Here is a 17789-nt window from a genome sequence, read left to right on the forward strand (position 1 = left end):
CAGTGTAAGAAATAATACATTAAAAAAAAATCCATAGCCCTAATGGACACATGCTCAAACTCGCACACTTTTGATAGACTTAAAAAAGGGGCAATCTGTAGTTGCTACATCCATTTTTGGAATTATAAATTATAAATATTAATGTAATGATAAAATTGAATCGTGTTATTATATGTAGTAGAAGGAGATGGGTTAGAATAAGCCAACATAACCAACCCATAAAGTAAAATTAAACATCCATGTATGGCCAGCTATGTAAATTTTAACATTGATTTATCCTGCAATAGATGTTGTTCAATTGTTAACATACAATTACCAACATACATCCCTCTTAAGGGGAAAGTAATCTAAAAGTAACTGAATGTAATCAGATTAAGTTACTGAGTTTGGGTAATCCAAAAGTTACGTTACTGATTACAAGTTTGGACGGATTACATTTAGAAAGTAAACTACCCAACCCTGCTCACACCCACACCCCAAATGGTTAGGTGACGTCAACCTGTTCTATTGTGATTATGTACACATAAAATATCATCGTATATGATGCTCTCGCCCCGATTGGCCACCATTCCCCCAAAAACGACAGTTGGGCTATAATGCGGAATCAAACTCAAGTGGACAAATCATGTTGTTGAATACTTGGGCAGAGGCTAAGTGAAGGCAATGGCAAATATTTTCTAATATTCCTTTCTGGTATAGAAGCATAACAGGTCTGTGATGAGGAGCGGGCTGCCTCTTAAGGTATAGGGGCAGCATTTTCACTTTTGGATAAATAGCGTGCCCAATTTCATCTTCCTTCTACTCATGCCAGGAATATAAGATATGCATATTATTAGTAGATTTGGATAGAAAACACTGAAGTTCCTAAAACGGTTTGAATCATGTCTGTGAGTATAACAGAACTTATGTAGCAGGCAAAACCCCGAGGACTAACTGTTCAGAATATTTTTCTTTGGGCCTCTTGTCTGTTCCCTTTATTGTCATTGGCAAGTGATATTTCTTAGGAACCTGTTTTCAGTTCCTACCGCTTCCACTGGATGTCCCGAGTCTTTGGAATTTGGTTGAGGTTATTCATTTGTGCAATGAAGAAGAAGGCCATCTAGGAACTGGGTAACACTGTTGAGCGTTGCGCAAGATGTGAAAAGGAGCATGGGTTGTTTTCTTCCTGTATTGAAAACAGATTGCCCCGTCTACAATTTGATCGATAATTAACGTTTAAAAATACCTAAAGTTGTATTACAAAAGTAGTTTGAAATATTTTGGCAAAGTTTATAGGCAACTTTTGAAAGTGACGTTGCATTTTTGGAAGCTGTTATTTATGGATCAAGCGCGTCAAATAAATGGACATTTGGATATATATGGACGGAATTAATTGAATAAAAAGGACCAATTGTGATGTTTATGGGACAGATTGGAGTGCCAACAAAAGAAGCTCGTCAAAGGTAATGCATGTTGTATATTTTATTTCTGCGTTTTGTGTAGCGCCTGCAGGGTTGAAATATGCTACTCTCTTTGTTGACATTGTGGTATCATCAGATAATAGCTTCTTATGCTTTCGCTGAAAAGCCTTTTTAAAATCAGAAATGTTGGCTGGATTTACAACGAGTGTAGCTTTAATTGAGTATCTTACATATGTGATTTAATGAAAGTTTGATTTTATATAATTTAAAAAAATTTGCTGCACTGCATTTTCCCTGTTTTTTTGCCCAAGTGGGACACGACTGTCCCCTAGCCCCAAGAGGTTATAGGCCTACATCATGGGCTGGATGGAAGCAGTCTACAGTCTTCACGACTGGAAAATAATTTTTATTTGCCTCATAAAAAATTGCCTATGCCTAGGCTATATACTTTCATTATTTTTATTCTTTAAAAGCTTGAATATTTGGGAAATACGCTACTGTTCATAACTTTAACTTGTCTTAAAGCTTTTATGATAAGCAAATGGCCAAATTGTCCTACAAAGCCTCTCAACCTCGCATTGAGGAATTTTCCTGACCCGCATAGATAATTTATTACTTAATAAACTTAAACTTGACTAAGCTTGTCGTTGGATTTTTCTGTAGGCTATTGATATTGCTTGTTCAATCATTATTAGTCCTCTGGCTACCTTAAGACTATTCAAATCACTTTTTGAGATGGAAAAATTGGTTTAGGCAGAGAGAGGATAAAAATATTTTCTGACTAGACATTTTGTGCTGCTTTGGTGGAATTCTCTGCTCCGTCTGGTCTACATTCCCTCTCTTGGGTTCTGTAGGCTATAAATCACATTTATTGAAATAGGGTATAGCAAATAGCAATATGCAAATGACTCGGAATGTCCCTTGGGTCCCTGCTGAGCATTGTGATACTTTTTTGTACTGCGCAGCGCCAGTCAAGTTCCAATAGGCTAAACCATCATCTGTTACATATCGATGTTGTAACCATGGACAATGGCTGTCAATCATCGTTGATAGACGATGCTATTGTTATATCGCCCAACCCTAACCCATGCTTACACAAGCCAGGAAGGCACAACGCAGCAGGCACAGTGTGATGTCACATTAGCAGTGGACTGATATGCAAACCTTTTAAAATGTTTCATTGCAAACTCAGGCATTGCTCTCTGCTTGCTCAGCCAGGCACAATCAGGTTCTTACCCTCATGGCATGCCACGAGAGAGAGTAAGAGAGATACCGAAAGAGAGAGAGAGAGATGTAGAGAAAATTCCCCCAATCCTATAAGTGGGCAAAGTAAGCCAATCACATTACACAAATCTATGCAATTCTCTCACATCTGCTTAGGGGGAAAGGGGCTAGTGGTCCACATGATCAGACTTTCTGAAGGGGTTGTGGGTTGGGCTTGGAACTTCTTTCCTGACATGACCAGGAAAAACCATCATACCATACCATATGAGGTATGGTATGATGTTATGAGGTCAGGGGGTCATGCAGATGAGGTTAGATGTTTCACCTCCCCTACTGCCTGCTGCTGATCCCTGGGCTCTCATCAACATGGATGCTCTCAGAGAATAACCTGGGTGACAAAAACACACACGCGAGGGCTAAACAGACAATACACACACAGGAAAGCTAAACAAAGAATACAAACACACACACAACACATTGTGCTATTCATGGGATGCACCTACAGTACCAGTCAAATGTTTGGACACCTACTCATATGTAGAATAATAGTGAAGACATCAAAACTCTGAAACACATATGGAATAATGTAGTAACCAAAAAAAGTGTTATAGAAAATGGAAATATATTATACCATACTTAAACAATTTTTTTTTTGCACCCTTATGTAGACATAGCTCCACCCACATCCGTTCCATGCATCAAATGGGGTTGGAGTTGAGGGAAAAAAGTGTCACCAATGTAATACCCCGGTTAAAACCCTGGTTAATACCCTGGTTAAAACCCTGGTTAATACCCTGGTTAAAACCCAGGTTAATACCCTGGTTAATACCCTGGTTAAAACCCTGGTTAATACCCTGGTTAATACCCTGGTTAAAACCCTGGTTAATACCCTGGTTAATACCCTGGTTAATACCCTGGTTAATACCCTGGTTAAAACCAAGTATAGAGATTATTTGTTTTCATTCATTGGTATTAGATTTAAAAGGTGATCGAATTGCTCCTGAACTGTAATGTCGTTAATGCATATATTTTACATAGCTTGCCAGTAATTTGGACATGGGTTATGAAAAAACATTGGGGTTTATTATTTTCATTTATTTTGATGTGGTACATTGAAAATGTGATGATATCCATCTTGAACCTTATGTCTGTTGCATTGATGGAGTCATTTACTATTTCTGTTTCATTTTAATGAATGGGAAAGCATATTCTTATATAATAATAAGGATCTATAATCATTCTATCGGAAGTTAATACCCTAGTTGTCATCACCCTAGCGACAATAGGGATTCTTATTGGAGATGTCCTTCTCACCTAACATCCCATGCTGTTGAGATATTCTAAGGTAATATCGTGAGAGTCAAATTCGAGCCGGGTGAGAGGGTTACACCAAATATAACAATGGGTGAGAGGGTTACACCAAATATAACAATGGGTGAGAGGGTTACACCAAATATAACAATGGGTGAGAGGGTTACACCAAATATAACAATGTGCATTTCATAAATATTCTAATAAAATGTGTACATGAAACGTATCAAACAAGTCACCGGCCCAAGCAAGTCTCCTCTTATTATTGGGGTCCTTTAGTAGTGGTTTCTTTGCAGCAATTCGACCAGGAAGTCCTGATTCCCGCAGTCTCCTCTGAACAGTTGATGTTGAGATGTGTCTGTTACTTGAACTCTGTGAAGCATTTATTTGGGCTGCAATTTCTGAGGTTGGTAACTAATGAACTTATCCTCTACAGCAGAGGTAACTCTGGGTCTTCCTTTCCTGTGGCGGTCCTCATTAGAGCCAGTTTCATCATAGCGCTGGATGTTTTTGTGACTGCACTTGAAGAAACTTTCAAAGTTCTTGACATTTTCCGGATTGACTGACCTTCATGTCTTAAAGTAATGATGGACACCTTCATGTCTTAAAGTAAGGTTTCTCTCTGCTTATATGAGCTGTTCTTGCCATAATATGGACTTGGTCTTTTACCAAATAGGGCTATCTTCTGTATACCACCCCTACACAACTGATTGTCTCAAACGCATTAAGAAGGGAAGGAATTACACAAATTAGCAAGGCACACCTGTTAATTGAAATGCATTACAGTTGACTACCTCCATGAAGCTGGTTGAGAGAATACCAAGAGCATGCAAAGCTGTCATCAAGGCAAAGTGGCTACTTTGAAGAAACTCACATTTGATTAACACTTTTTTGGTTACTACATGATTCCATGTGTTATTTCATAGTTTTGATGTCTTCACTATTCTACAATGATTTTATAGTAAAAATAAAGAAAAACCCTGGAATTAGTAGGCCATTGTTATGAACGTTCTCAGCAATAGTGACTCCCGAAAGTCAAGTGGTGCCCAATCATTCTCAACAGGGGCTAATGATTGTTTAGTGTCTAAATTACAGTATAGTAGTTTGGAAATACGATGGCATTGCTAAAGTACGCAAATAATTAGTACGAAACAACTTTTGTCATCATTATGATGTAGTCAAATTTACTTTAGACCGAGGCAATGTTGCCATTAGCTACAAAAGTTTGTCAAAAATACCTAGCAGTTAGCTAGCCAAAATCTGGTGCTCTCCCCGCAATCTTAGGTAGCATCTAAATTCAATCTGCCGACATCCCAATGACAAAGGCATTTCCTACTGGGCGATTCCACAACAGGCCATATTTTGGGCATCTCAGATAGTTCTGGCAATTTTCACTTAGAAACTTAATTGGGAGGAAGGACTTTTGACATGACCACACCAATAGCAGACTACTGTTAGAATCATACAGCTACAGTGCCTTCAGAAAGTTACAAAATGGAATTAAAATGGATTTGTCATTTTTTGTTGTCTACGATCTACACAAAATACTCTGTCAAAGTGAAAGATTTTTATTTTTTATTAATGGAAAATAACATCTTGATTAGATAATTATTCAACCCCCTGAGACAATACATGTTAGAATCACCGTTCGCAGCAATTACAGCTGTGAGTCTTTTCTATGTATGTCTCTAAGAGCTTTCACACCTAGATTGTAAAATATTTCTCATTATTCTTTAACATATTATTCAAGCTCTGTCAAGTTGGTTGTTGACAAGCATTTTCAATTCTTGCCCTACATTTTCAAACTGATTTAAGTCAAAACTGTAACTAGGTCACTCCGGAACATTCAATGTTGTCTTGGTAAGCAACTGCAGTGTATATTTGGCCTTGTGTTTTAGGTAATTGTCATGCTGAAAGGTGAATTTGTCTCCCCAGTGTCTGATGGAAGCAGACTGAACCTAGTTTTCCTCTAGGATTTTGCCTGAGCGTAGCTCTATTTTGCTTATTTTTATCCTAAAAAACAAGTCCTTGCCGATGACAAGCATACACATAACATGATGCAGCCACCAACATGCTGACAATATATCGAGTGGTATTCAGTGGTATTCATGTGTTGTATTAGATTTGCCCCAAACATAACGCTTTGTATTCAGGACAAAAAGTGAATGTCTTCGCCACATTTTTTTGCAGTATTACTTCAAGTGCCTTATTGAAAACAGGTACATGTTTTGGAATATTTTTTTCTGTACAGGCTTACTTGTTTTCATTCTGTAATTTTTGTTCGTATTGTGGAGTAACTACAATGATCCATCCTCAATTATCTCCTATCACAGCCATTAAACTCTGGTGAAATCCCGTTAGGAAGGGCGCCTGTATCTTTGTAGAGTAATTAATAACTGCACCATGCTGATTGTTTTTTGTTTTTTTACCTATCAGACATTGAATATCCCAATAGTTATATCTCCAATAGTTGTTCTTCTTTGCAAACCATTGGAAAACCTCCCTGGTTTTTGTGCTTGAATCTGTGCTTGAAATTCACTGCTCGATTGAGGGAACTTACAGATAATTGTATGTATTGTATGGGGTACAGAGATGTGGTAATCATTTAAAAATCATGTTAAACACTATTACTGCATTATTATGTGAATGGGTAAGCACATCTTTACTCCTGAAAGTACAGTGCATACAGAAAGTATTCAGACCCCTTGACTTTGTCCACATTTTGTTACGTTACAGCCTTATTCTAAAATTGATTAAATTGTTTCCCCCCCCTTAATCTACACACAATACCCCATAATGACAAAGGAAACGTTTTTTTCTTTTCACATTTGTTAAAAATAAAAACGGAAATATCACATATACATAAGTATTCAGATCCTTTACTCAGTACTTTGTTGAAGCACCTTTGGCAGCGATTAAAGCCTTGATTCTTAGGTATGACGCTACAAGCTTGGCACATCTGTATTCGGGGAGATTCTCCCATTCTTCTCTGCAGATCCTCTCAAGCTCTCTCAGGTTGGATGGGGAGTGTCGCTGCACAGCTATTTTCAGGTCTCTCCATTTCGCTTCACCCACAATAACATCTGCAAAAAATGTGTATGTGACAAATAAAATTTGATTTGAGATGTTCGATCGGGTTCAAGTCTGGGCAACTCAAGGACATTCAAAGACTTGTCCCGAAGCCACTCCTACGTTGTCTTGGGTGTGTGCTTAGGGTCGCTGTCCTGTTGGAAGGTGAACCTTCGCCCCGGTCTGAGGTTTTCATCAAGGATCTCTCTGTACTTTAGGTGCCTTTTGGCAAACTTCAAGCGGGCTGATATGTGTCTGACTGAGGAGGGGCTTCCGTCTGGCTACTCAACCATAAAGGCCTGATTGGTGGAGTGCTGCAGAGATGGTTGTCCTTCTGGAAGGTTCTCCCATCTCCACAGAATAACTCTGGAGCTCTGTCAGAGTGACCATCGGGTTCTTGGTCACCTCCCTGACCAAGGCACTTCTTCCCTGATTGCTCGGTTTGGCCAGGCGGCCAGCTCTAGGAAGAGACTTGGTGGTTCCACACTTCTTCCATTTAAGAATGATTGAGGCCATTGTGTTCTTAGGGATCTTCAATGCTGCAGACATTTTTTGGTACCCTTCCCCAGATCTGTGCCTCGACACAATCCTGTCTCGGCGCTCTATGGACAATTCCTTCGACCTCATGGCTTGGATTTTGCTGTGACATGCATTGTCAACTGTGGGACCTTCTATAGACAGGTGTGTGCCTTTCCAAATCATGTCCAATTAATAGAATTTACCACAGGTGGACTCCAATCAAGTTGTAGAAACGTCTCAAGGATGATAAATGGAAACAGGATGCACCTGAGCTCAATTTTGAGTCTCATAGCAAAGGGTCTGAATACTTATGTAAATTTGTTTTTGCAAACATTTCTAAAAACCTGTTTTCGCTTTGCCATTATGGGGTGTTGTGTGTAGGTTGATTAGTATTTTTTAGAATAAGGTAACAAAATGTGGAAAAACTGAAGGGGTCTGAATACTTTCCAAATGCATTGTATTTAGGCTTGCCATAACAACAGGGTTGAACTTATTGACTGAAGACATTTTAGCTTTACATTTTTACTTAATTTGTAAACATTTCTAAAAACATAATTCCACTTTGACATCATGGGGTATTGTGTGTAGATCAGTGACAAAATCTCAATTTAATCCATTTTAAATTCGGCTGTAACATAAAATTTGGAAAAAGTGAATGTGTGTAAATACTTCTGAAGGCACTGTATGTCAAGAGGACAGATCAATAACTGATTAATTAACATAGGCCTGCTAATCCACGGATGTTAGTTCCTTGAAGTGAATGACAGAGCTGTGGAATAATTTAGTGTGAGTCGTCAGGGTACTCGCGCCTACTACTTCCGTTGTGGAGATCAAAGCATGTGTGGACAAGAAAGTGTTCTCGCTTAGTTGACTAAACGTTGTACTAACTACCTTAGTCATAATGGCGCTTTAGCTAAGGAGCTAACTACGAAATAAAATTGGGGATGTGCATGACTAACACATACAATTTTGGAAAATATATTTGGCAAACAGTTCTCCATTTTCCCTACCTCTTGTTACTCACACGTCAGTGGTATCAACAGACAAAGAGTTCTCCATTTTCCCTACCTCTTGTTACTCACACGTCAGTGGTATCAACAGACAAAGAGTTCTCCATTTTCCCTACCTCTTGTTACTCACACGTCAGTGGTATCAACAGACAAACAGTTCTCCATTTTCCCTACCTCTTGTTACTCACTCACAACAGTTCTCCATTTTCCCTACCTCTTGTTACTCACACGTCATCAACAGACAAACAGTTCTCCATTTTCCCTACCTCTTGTTACTCACACGTCAGTGGTATCAACAGACAAACAGTTCTCCATTTTCCCTACCTCTTGTTACTCACACGTCAGTGGTATCAACAGACAAACAGTTCTCCATTTTCCCTACCTCTTGTTACTCACACGTCAGTGGTATCAACAGACAAACAGTTCTCCATTTTCCCTACCTCTTGTTACTCACACGTCAGTGGTATCAACAGACAAAGAGCAAAGTGAAGAAATGTTTTGAGTCAATAAGTATTCAACCCCTTTGTTATGGCAAGCCTAAATAAGTTCAGAATTATAATATTTGCATCTCTGTACCACACACATACAATTATTTGTAAGTTCCCTCAGTCTATTGGTCGATGGGTAAAACAAAAAGCAGACATTGAAAATCGCTTTGAGTATGGTGACGTTACTAATTACACTTTGGATGGTGTATCAATACACCTAGTCACAACAAAAATACAGGTGTCCTTCCTAACTCCATTGCCAGAAAGGAAGGATACTGCTCAGGGATTTCACCATGAGGCCAATGGTGACTTTAAAAGATTTACAGAGTTTATTGGCTATGATAGGAGAATACTGAGGATGGATCAACAACATTGCGGTTACTCCACAATACTAACCTAATTGACAGAGTGAGAAAAAAAAAGCCTGTACAGAATACAAATATTTCAAAACATGCATCCTGTTTGAGTACCACTCTCCATATTTTCAAGCATAGTGGTTGCTGCATCATGTTATGAGTATGCTTGTAATCGTTAAGGACTGGGGAGTTTTTCAGGATAAAGTGGACTGAAAAAGAAACGGAATGGAGCTAAGCACAGGCAAAATCCAAGAGGAAATCCTGGTTCGATCTGCTTTCCACCAGACACAGAGATGAATTCACCTTTCAGCAGGACAATAACCTAAAAACACAAGAACAAATCTAGACTGGGCTTGCTTACCAAGAAGACACTGAATGTTCCTGAGTGGCCGAGGAACAGTTTTGACTTAAATCTACTTGAAAATCTATGTTAACACCTGCAAATGGTCGTCCAAAAATGATCAATTTGACAGATAATAATAATAGGATAATGTTTCACAATCCAGGTGTGGAAAGCTCTTAGAGACTTACCCAGAAAGACTCACAGCTGTAATCGCTGCCAAAGGTGCTTCTACAAAGTAGAAGTGTGAATACTTATGTAAATGACATATTTCTGTATTTCATTTTCAATAAATGTACCAAAAAAAATCTAAAAACATATTTTCACTTTGTCATTATATTGTATGGCTGAAAAAAGTAGATTTAATCTATTTTGAATCCAGGCTGTAACAACAAAATGTGGAATAAGTCAAGGGGTATGAATACTTTCTGAAATCACTGTACATGCCTCCAGATGTCTGTATCATGTTTGTTTCATGGCTCATAGGGACAGAAGGCATGTACAGTGCCTTCAGAAAGTGTTCGCACCCCTTTACTTTTTCCACATTTTGGTGTGGTACAGCTGTCTGCATCCTCTGTAGTGCTTTGCAGTCAAGGGCGGTGCATTTGCCATACCAAGCAGTAATGCAGCCAGTCAAGATTCTCTCGGTGGTGAAGCTGTACAACTTTCTGAGAATCCGAGGGCCCATGCCAAATATTTCCAGCCTCCTGAGGGGGAAGACGTGCTGAGATGCTCCTAATATTTTCGAGAACGTCAATAACAATGGGGTGACACTATGTGCAACCCATGAATAGGGTGAGACAGGGTTAGAGACTAGAGGGAGGATGAGATTAGTTGGGAGGAGGTTCAAAACTGTAAAGGGGAGATAGGGTTGGTTTGGGTTATAGTGTTTTAGTGTAGGCCTACGTGTGGAGGATCCCTTGGAGAAGCCGGTGTCGGAGCAGGACTCTCCACGATGCAGGGACTTAGGCCGGGTCTTCCTGGCTTTACACCTGGGCTTAACCAAACCCTGCTCCTCTATCAGCTCCTGCTGCTTCCTCCTCAGGTAGTCCTGCTTGATCAGCTCCCTCCGCACCTTCTCCTCCTCCTTCCTCACACGGTCCTCTTCTGCCTTACGCCTGGGGGGAAAGAGACACACACACCTGTTTTATGTTTGCCTTCACAAACAACACACACACACTTGCTTTATCCCTGCACACTGACACAACATACACACACGCCATGATGGAATATGTTCTGTATCAGGGCCTGAAACCATCTTTGGCCTACCAGCCACTGATGTGTTTGTATAATAGAGATACTAGAGTGCTCTTCTCAATGGCTGCTTCTATGACAGCATGGGAAGCGCCATGGAGGGCATTCACCATTTTGTAGTAGTCAAGTGGGTATGACTTGCTATGGGTTAAGGAAGGATCAAGTAATTCCATTCAGGTCAGCAGTAGGGGGCAGCCAATAATTATATTTCGAAGCAAACATTCCTTAATTGTAGGTGGCAGTAATTCACCAACCTTGGCTTTATACCTGTTCAGACCATACATACTCCATTACAGTAGGTGGTACGACACACTTTTTCAATTTATTTACTAAATATTTCGGAAATGGACTACTTGCTCTCCCCATGCTCTCAAAGAGGTGGCCATTGGGAACAGCTCACTAGTACATCTCTATGGTTTGTACCTGGCTTCGTCTCGTTTCTGTTCGCTCTCAGCCTCCGTCTGCAGTTTGCGGAGCCGTGCCTCATCCATCTTCCGCTGCTGTTTGAGGAGAAAGTGAGCGCGACGCTTTGCCCTCTCATCCTCTGCCATCTTCTCATCGTCCTTTGGGAGGGGGGAGGACCAAATTGATTTACTACTAGAACAACATCCATTTCATTGCTAAGGCACATGACAAAATCTGCACTGATCTGAAAACTCTGAATCGGTTAAAGCAATATGGTGGATGATGCCTCTTTGGGAATTTCAGTTCCCCTGTCCGGTGCTTTCATCAATCAAATTCAACACAAATTAGTCGGGTTAATTGCATGATTTTCAGTATTTAATTTTGATTAATTTCAATTTTGATATGGGTTAAAGGCCCAGTGCAGTGAACATGATTAGCCTGGTTTTATATACACAGTGTACAAAACATTAAGAACACCTTCCTAATTTATTGAGTTGGACCCAATGTTCCCTCTAATGTTTTTTCGGCACTGAGCAAATTTCAGGTCTGCTGAGGGCAAACTTGAACATTACGAAAATTCTGTGCAACTTCCGGCACGAGTTTATTGTGAACATTGAGGAGAAAATGCATCCCATAACATTTTAACATGGAAATAGCTGTCCTATCAGTCAGCCTGTGTGGTGTTCAATGTAAGCCTACATTCCATGAAAAAAAACCATGCAGGGCTTGACATTACCCTGCTTATCCAAATGTTGTTGTTTGATGCAAGAAACCACAAAATACAATTCATTATTATTCCCATACCATTATTACAGAGAATCAGATCAATTATGCTAGCATCTGCCTATTGGCGACTTAGCTTATTCAAGACAGTCTCAAAAAACAACACTGCCCCTTTAAGCCATAAAAAAAGCTCTTCACTCGACTTGCTTTTCAAAGTTGTCTAGAAATGCAAAAATGTTTTTCTCTTGTAGGAAGCAACCACTCCCCCATTGTTGACTGGGCTAATAACTCACTAAATAGCAAAGAATATGAACACATGTGCAGCGGCGGCTACATACAACTCTCGCTTCGATCTCACAACAAGCGCATCCAGTCGAGACTGCTCATGCTGTCCAGTTCAAAGTGAATGGCACAGATCCATATATGGCAATTTGCATATAGGCCCTACTGCAGCTCTGATTGGTAATGGCGCACCGGTCTGTGTAGAGTACGGGCTGAGTCATGCATGTCAATGAAATAGAATCCTACACCAATGAGAGCTGCCTATAAGAAAATATCTTCCACAGTTAGTTTTGCATACCAAGTCTTGCATTGTTAATTTTGTTTCGGTATGTTACATTGAAAGTGGCTAATATTGCGTTGATTCGAGCACTATTCAGACAGCACAGCGAAATGTTGATAGTATTAACTACATTTTTTTTTTTTACCTTTATTTAACCAGGCAAGTCAGTTAAGAACAAATTCTTATTTTCAATGACGGCCTAGGAACAGTGGGTTAACTGCCTGTTCAGGGGCAGAACGACAGATTTACGACAGTACCTTGTCAGCTCGGGGGTTTGAACTTGCAACCTTCCGGTCACTAGTCCAACGCTCTAACCACTAGGCTACCCCACGCCCAAGTTAACAGTGAAGTTCAATCTCATGTTTCTCTGCCCAGATGCGCAGTCTGAGGGGAGCTGCCCACCTGCCCATGCATGCAGCTTAAAACAGCCTCAAATCGTCAGGGCACTGACTCTACAAGGTGTCCAAGTGTTCCATAGGGATGCTGGCGCATGTTGACTCCAATGCTTCCACAGTTGTGTCAAGTTGTCAGGATGTCCTTTGAGTGGTGGACCATTCTTGATACACACAGGAAACTGTTGAGTGTGAAATACCCAGCTGCGATTTAACAAGTGCTCATAACTTTCACCTGGATTCACCTGGTCAGTCTGTCATGGAAAGAGCAGGTGTTCATAATGTTTGGTACAATCAGTGCATATTTATGAGGTTGGAATAATACTGTGAAATTGTGAAAATTCTGATAATGCCCCTTTAGTGTAAGAGCTGTTTGAAAAGGCCGCCTGAAATTTCTGTCTGTCTTGGCGGGACAGAGTTTTGACCTTCCATGGTGACATCACCATGTGGTAAATTAGACCACTCCCAGACAGTCCTAGCTAAATTCTTGCCTGAGAAGCAATTTTTATTTCATTTGGACCATTTTAATTGCAAACAATCACACTAAGGTACTTAATTGTTATCCAGAAAGTATTTGATATTGAGAGAAAAATGGCTGCATTGGACCTTTAAGGGTTTCTCACCAACCTTTTGGGTGAAAAAAATTCTACAAATAAAATACAATTGTAAAAGCTAACTGTCATTAACACGTTAACTTTGACAGCACTAATACAAATGTATTGTCCCTCAAGGGGAAATTCATTACTTCGGACGAGGAGAGACTATTGAGATGCTGCCACTTTTAGTAAAATTCCTACCTTGAAGAAGAAACCCAGTCCTGACTTCTGTTCTCCGTCTGCCGAGGTGTCCCCTATATCGGAGTCTTTTCCCTCCGATGGTTCCTTCAGGTCAGACAGGTCTACCTCGATCAGCTGGCCTTTCCCTCGACCTCCCTCCTCGCCGGGCTCGATCTCCTTCCCTGAGCCGCTACGCTCCCGCCCCTCAGCCGCGTCCACACAGTGGGGTGTGAGAGGGGTGCCATAGGGGGTTGAATCCTTAGGGGGGGTATGCTTAGGGTTAAAGGTGGGCCCGTCTCTGTGGCTGCGCTGGTTGGCATCATCTCTGATCTTGAAGGTGGTGCTACGGAGCGTGCCTCTCTCCAAGGCCCTTGGGCTCTCTGTGAATATCACGCAGGTGGGGCTGCTGTTCTGACTCTGGTCCCTATCCTGCCCCCCTCGGGAGGTGGTATGCCACCCCGGGGAGCGCCTAGGGTCTGTGTTGGATGCAAGGGTGCTGGTCTTGGAAGCCGGCCTACCATTCTCCTTGGTCAGTTTGAGTTCTGCGGGTTTGGTCCTGGGGCTGCATCCGGAGCTCAGTTTGGGAGGGCGGCGGGCGGGTGGAGCGGTGGTGATGGTCTCCATGAAACGCACGGCCGGGCGGAATTTGGAGTCGGTGGGGGTAACGGTGGAGTCTGAGGAAGGAATTGAAGAGGTGTCTTGGGTGGGTGTAAGGGCTGATGGCAGGGATAGAAGGGAGGCGGCATGCGGGACCCCTAGGGGTGACTGGACGCTCTGCTTTATCAGACGGTCCTGCTGTAGAGACAGCTGCATCATCTGTTGCTGAATGGCACTGATGGCTTCATTCAGCAACTCTATGGAGCGGCTACACTCGCTCAGGCCTGGCTCGACCCCCGCCTCGTCCGGCGGCCCTGCACCGCCACTGTTTGTCCTGTTGTCCCTGTCCCTCTGCTGCTGTCCCTCCTTCCTCTGACCCTTCAGGACATCCAAACACGAGTCGTCCCTGCAAGCCTTGTCCTTGCCGGCCGTCTGATATTGGGTCTCCAGGTGTTTAAGGGGCTGGGGCAGCGTGTTGTTCTTGCCACCCCCCTTCTTAACAATGTTCAGGAAGGCAGCCTTGCCCAGCTTGAGTCGCTGGCACGCCGATATGGTCTCCAGCTTCTTCTTTTGGTGCTCTATGGACCGCCGCTGCTCCTCCAGCTGCATGTGGAGCTGCACCAGCTCTGAGGCCAGGACGTTGGTGGTGCCAACCTCCTTTCTGACCCGCAAAGCGCCGTCTTTAGCCAGCCGACATGGGCTAGGAGCCTGCAGGCACCACAAGCCTCCTAGAGTGTAGGGGGCGCTCTCCGAGCCATCGGGTGTGGTCTTTTGGGAGCTGCTGTTATTGGAGCAGTCGTCGGGAAAGCTGTTGACCTTTCGGTGGAGCTTGCGCTCTGCAAAGCTGGTCATTCGCATGGTGCCGCTGTTGCACACACTGCTGGCCCAGGACGCCGTGCTAAGGCAAGGGCTGGACGGTCCGCTCCAGGCTTCCAGGCCTTCCTTGTCCTCGCGCTCGCACACCTTCATGTCCTCCCGGAGCTTGGCCGACTCGCCCTCGCCCCCCTCCGGTTCCCCTTTGCTCTCCCCTCCCTCTCCCAGGCACTTCCCCATGACCCTCCTCACCACTTCCTTGGCCAGCTCCATCTGCTCCTCCTCCTCCTCCTCCTCTTCCAGGTTTGCAATCTCAGAGCATGATTCCCGGCCCACCCAAGCTGTAGTAATGGCGGTGGGGAAGGGGCTGTAGCTCGGTGCCAGCCCCAAGAAGGTCGTCGTCTGGTACCCGGGCTCCGGTGACAGGTGGAGGAAGAAGCCACAAGACTGATCCCTGGTGATGGGCTCTGCTGCCCCCATCAGAGGGAGCTGAGAAGAACCCGTACCCCCCTTCGTGGGTGGCCTGAAGGGACCAGAGGTGGCCTCCACATTGGGGATGGGGGTGAACGTGCAATTAAGACCCTCAGTGGTTCTCTTAAGGACCGCTTTGCTTGTACTCTCCCCACTTTCCTCCTCCTTGTTCAGGCTGATGCTCTTCTCTTTGGCGGTCTTAAAAACGGCTGGCATCAGGGGCTCCAGGTAGAAACTCTCAGGCTGGGGGTCGGGGTGAGGGGCAGCGAGGCAGTAGGCGTGCCGAGCATTGGACACTCTGGAGGTCACCTCACTCTGGACCTCCAGGTCGTCCTGTTCCATTTCATCACTCTCGGGGGAGGCACGGGGGCCGTAGCACCTAGCCAGAGCCGCCGGGTGGATGATGGCCACCAGCTCTTCCTCCTCCATCTCCTTGTCCTTGAAGCGGATGTGGGCCATCATGTCCTGACCGTTGAGCCTGTGGGGGGGCAGTTGTACACCCATCCCCGGCCCACCAGGCATGTGTTTGGGTGTGATGCTGATGATGTTGGATCCCAGGCTGTCCTTGCTGATGGAGTGGGCCAGGCTCAGGCCATCGCACTCTCTCTCCAGGGGGAAGTGGAGGGCGTAGGGCACCGGCTGGGAAAGGGGTCTGGGTGGGGAGGGGAGCGAGTGGGAGAGTAGAACGGGGTGAGATGAAAAGAGGGGAGGAAAGAGGAGAAAGATCAAAGCAAGACCATGATACTGCCATAACAATATCTTTCAACATCACTATCTAACGAAGCCAGAGGTGAACTTGAACATGCAGGTGGAAAGGGTTCTGAGAAGTATGAAAGGACACTGTTGTAGTTCACCTTCCCTAGCTGCACATACTTGAAATCTCGCTTTTCTTTTATCTTGTTTCAGCATACATTACTGAAATGTTAAATGAACCACTCACCTCTGTCTTCTCTCTGGCCAGGCCAGGCTTGACTCCTGAACTTGACTGTCCACACGTGACAGAGAGTTGGACCTGTTTCTCTGCCCTAAACACAGACACAAAATATTAAACAATAGCATCAGCCTTTGTGACATTATGGGATTGAGATAAAAATCAAAAATTGTGATGAGCATTACTCATTTATGAAAATTAACATCACTAACCCTAATTTACAGTACGACTACATGTCTGATATTGTGCTTCTCATGTTGGTTAACTCAAGGATCCTCGGGTCTCCACCGAACTAGGTAAATCTGCTTTTATTTTTAAAAAGCAACTCACTGCTGAAACCAAATACAAAATAAATTACAATTGGATGTTCTGGTGCTTGCGGACCTTCTTATTGAGGAATGTCATTGTTTTTCTTAAATATTTGTGTTGTGCTGTATTTGACTTGTTTTTAATTTTGTTTTGTGAAATTGTGCATGCAGGGCTCCCTTGTGAAAGAGACCCTAGTCTTAATGGTGGCTCCCTGCTTAAATAAAAGGTCAAATAAATGCCCGATTCACACTATAGGAGCAAGCCAAGCCGTGCTGGGCTGGCCTAATTACGCATAAAAAGGACAATGTGAAAAGAAAATATACAATTTAGCATAGTACAGTTCAAGTCAATCTTGCCTGAGGCGTCATTCTCCTGTATGGACTTCTGTTGCTTCTGTCTCAGGGGGAGTAATAAGTGTGAGGGGCTAGATGCAGGACTGACTTTGGTACTGCAAAAGAAAGAAATCGGGCATTAGTTTCCCAAACACGCACACACCAGGGTTTGCGTCAGAGGAATTTGGCGCTGGACAATTGACAGTGAAGATTTGAATTTATCGGAGATTTGAGAAATGTACCGGTCATCCATATGCATCGGGTATGTAACCCATTAGGCGACACGAGAAGCTTAGTCCCAGAGAGAAAGAGAGAGAGATCGAGATATGCCAGTGGCATTCTACGACACCAACATGAATTTCTTTATACTTGTCAACTACCGCGTCTGCTATACAGATATAGGCGTACAGAAGGAGGCTAATTCATTCATTTACGATTCGAATATTTTCTGTAAACATAATATAATGCTTAACTCTGGTAAGCCTAAAACAGTGGTTCCCTAACTTT

At 42.9% G+C, this 17789-nt stretch overlaps 1 protein-coding gene across 6 annotated transcripts in view; it reads right to left on the reverse strand.

The window, feature by feature from the left end:
• Positions 1-17789, reverse strand: part of LOC112219707 (calmodulin-regulated spectrin-associated protein 1-B) — a 131969-nt gene that overhangs the window by 16461 nt on the left and 97719 nt on the right. For 4 of the 6 annotated variants that reach the window (XR_006079432.1, XM_024381214.2, XM_024381212.2 and 1 more), the window contains 6 exons: positions 17307-17398; positions 16651-16735; positions 13851-16362; positions 11395-11534; positions 10624-10835; positions 2950-3012 (listed from right to left, as the gene is read on the reverse strand). Coding sequence is in view for 4 of the 6 variants with exons in the window: in XM_024381214.2 (XP_024236982.1) it covers positions 2950-3012; positions 10624-10835; positions 11395-11534; positions 13851-16362; positions 16651-16735; positions 17307-17398 (3104 nt within the window). In the remaining 2 variants the exon portion in view is untranslated. The remainder of the gene's footprint in view (positions 1-2949; positions 3013-10623; positions 10836-11394; positions 11535-13850; positions 16363-16650; positions 16736-17306; positions 17399-17789) is intronic. The other 2 variants (XR_006079433.1, XM_024381213.2) reach the window with 1 other exon arrangement.

The sequence above is a fragment of the Oncorhynchus tshawytscha genome, linkage group LG20 (assembly GCF_018296145.1).
Source record: "Oncorhynchus tshawytscha isolate Ot180627B linkage group LG20, Otsh_v2.0, whole genome shotgun sequence".
Lineage (NCBI taxonomy): Eukaryota > Metazoa > Chordata > Actinopteri > Salmoniformes > Salmonidae > Oncorhynchus > Oncorhynchus tshawytscha.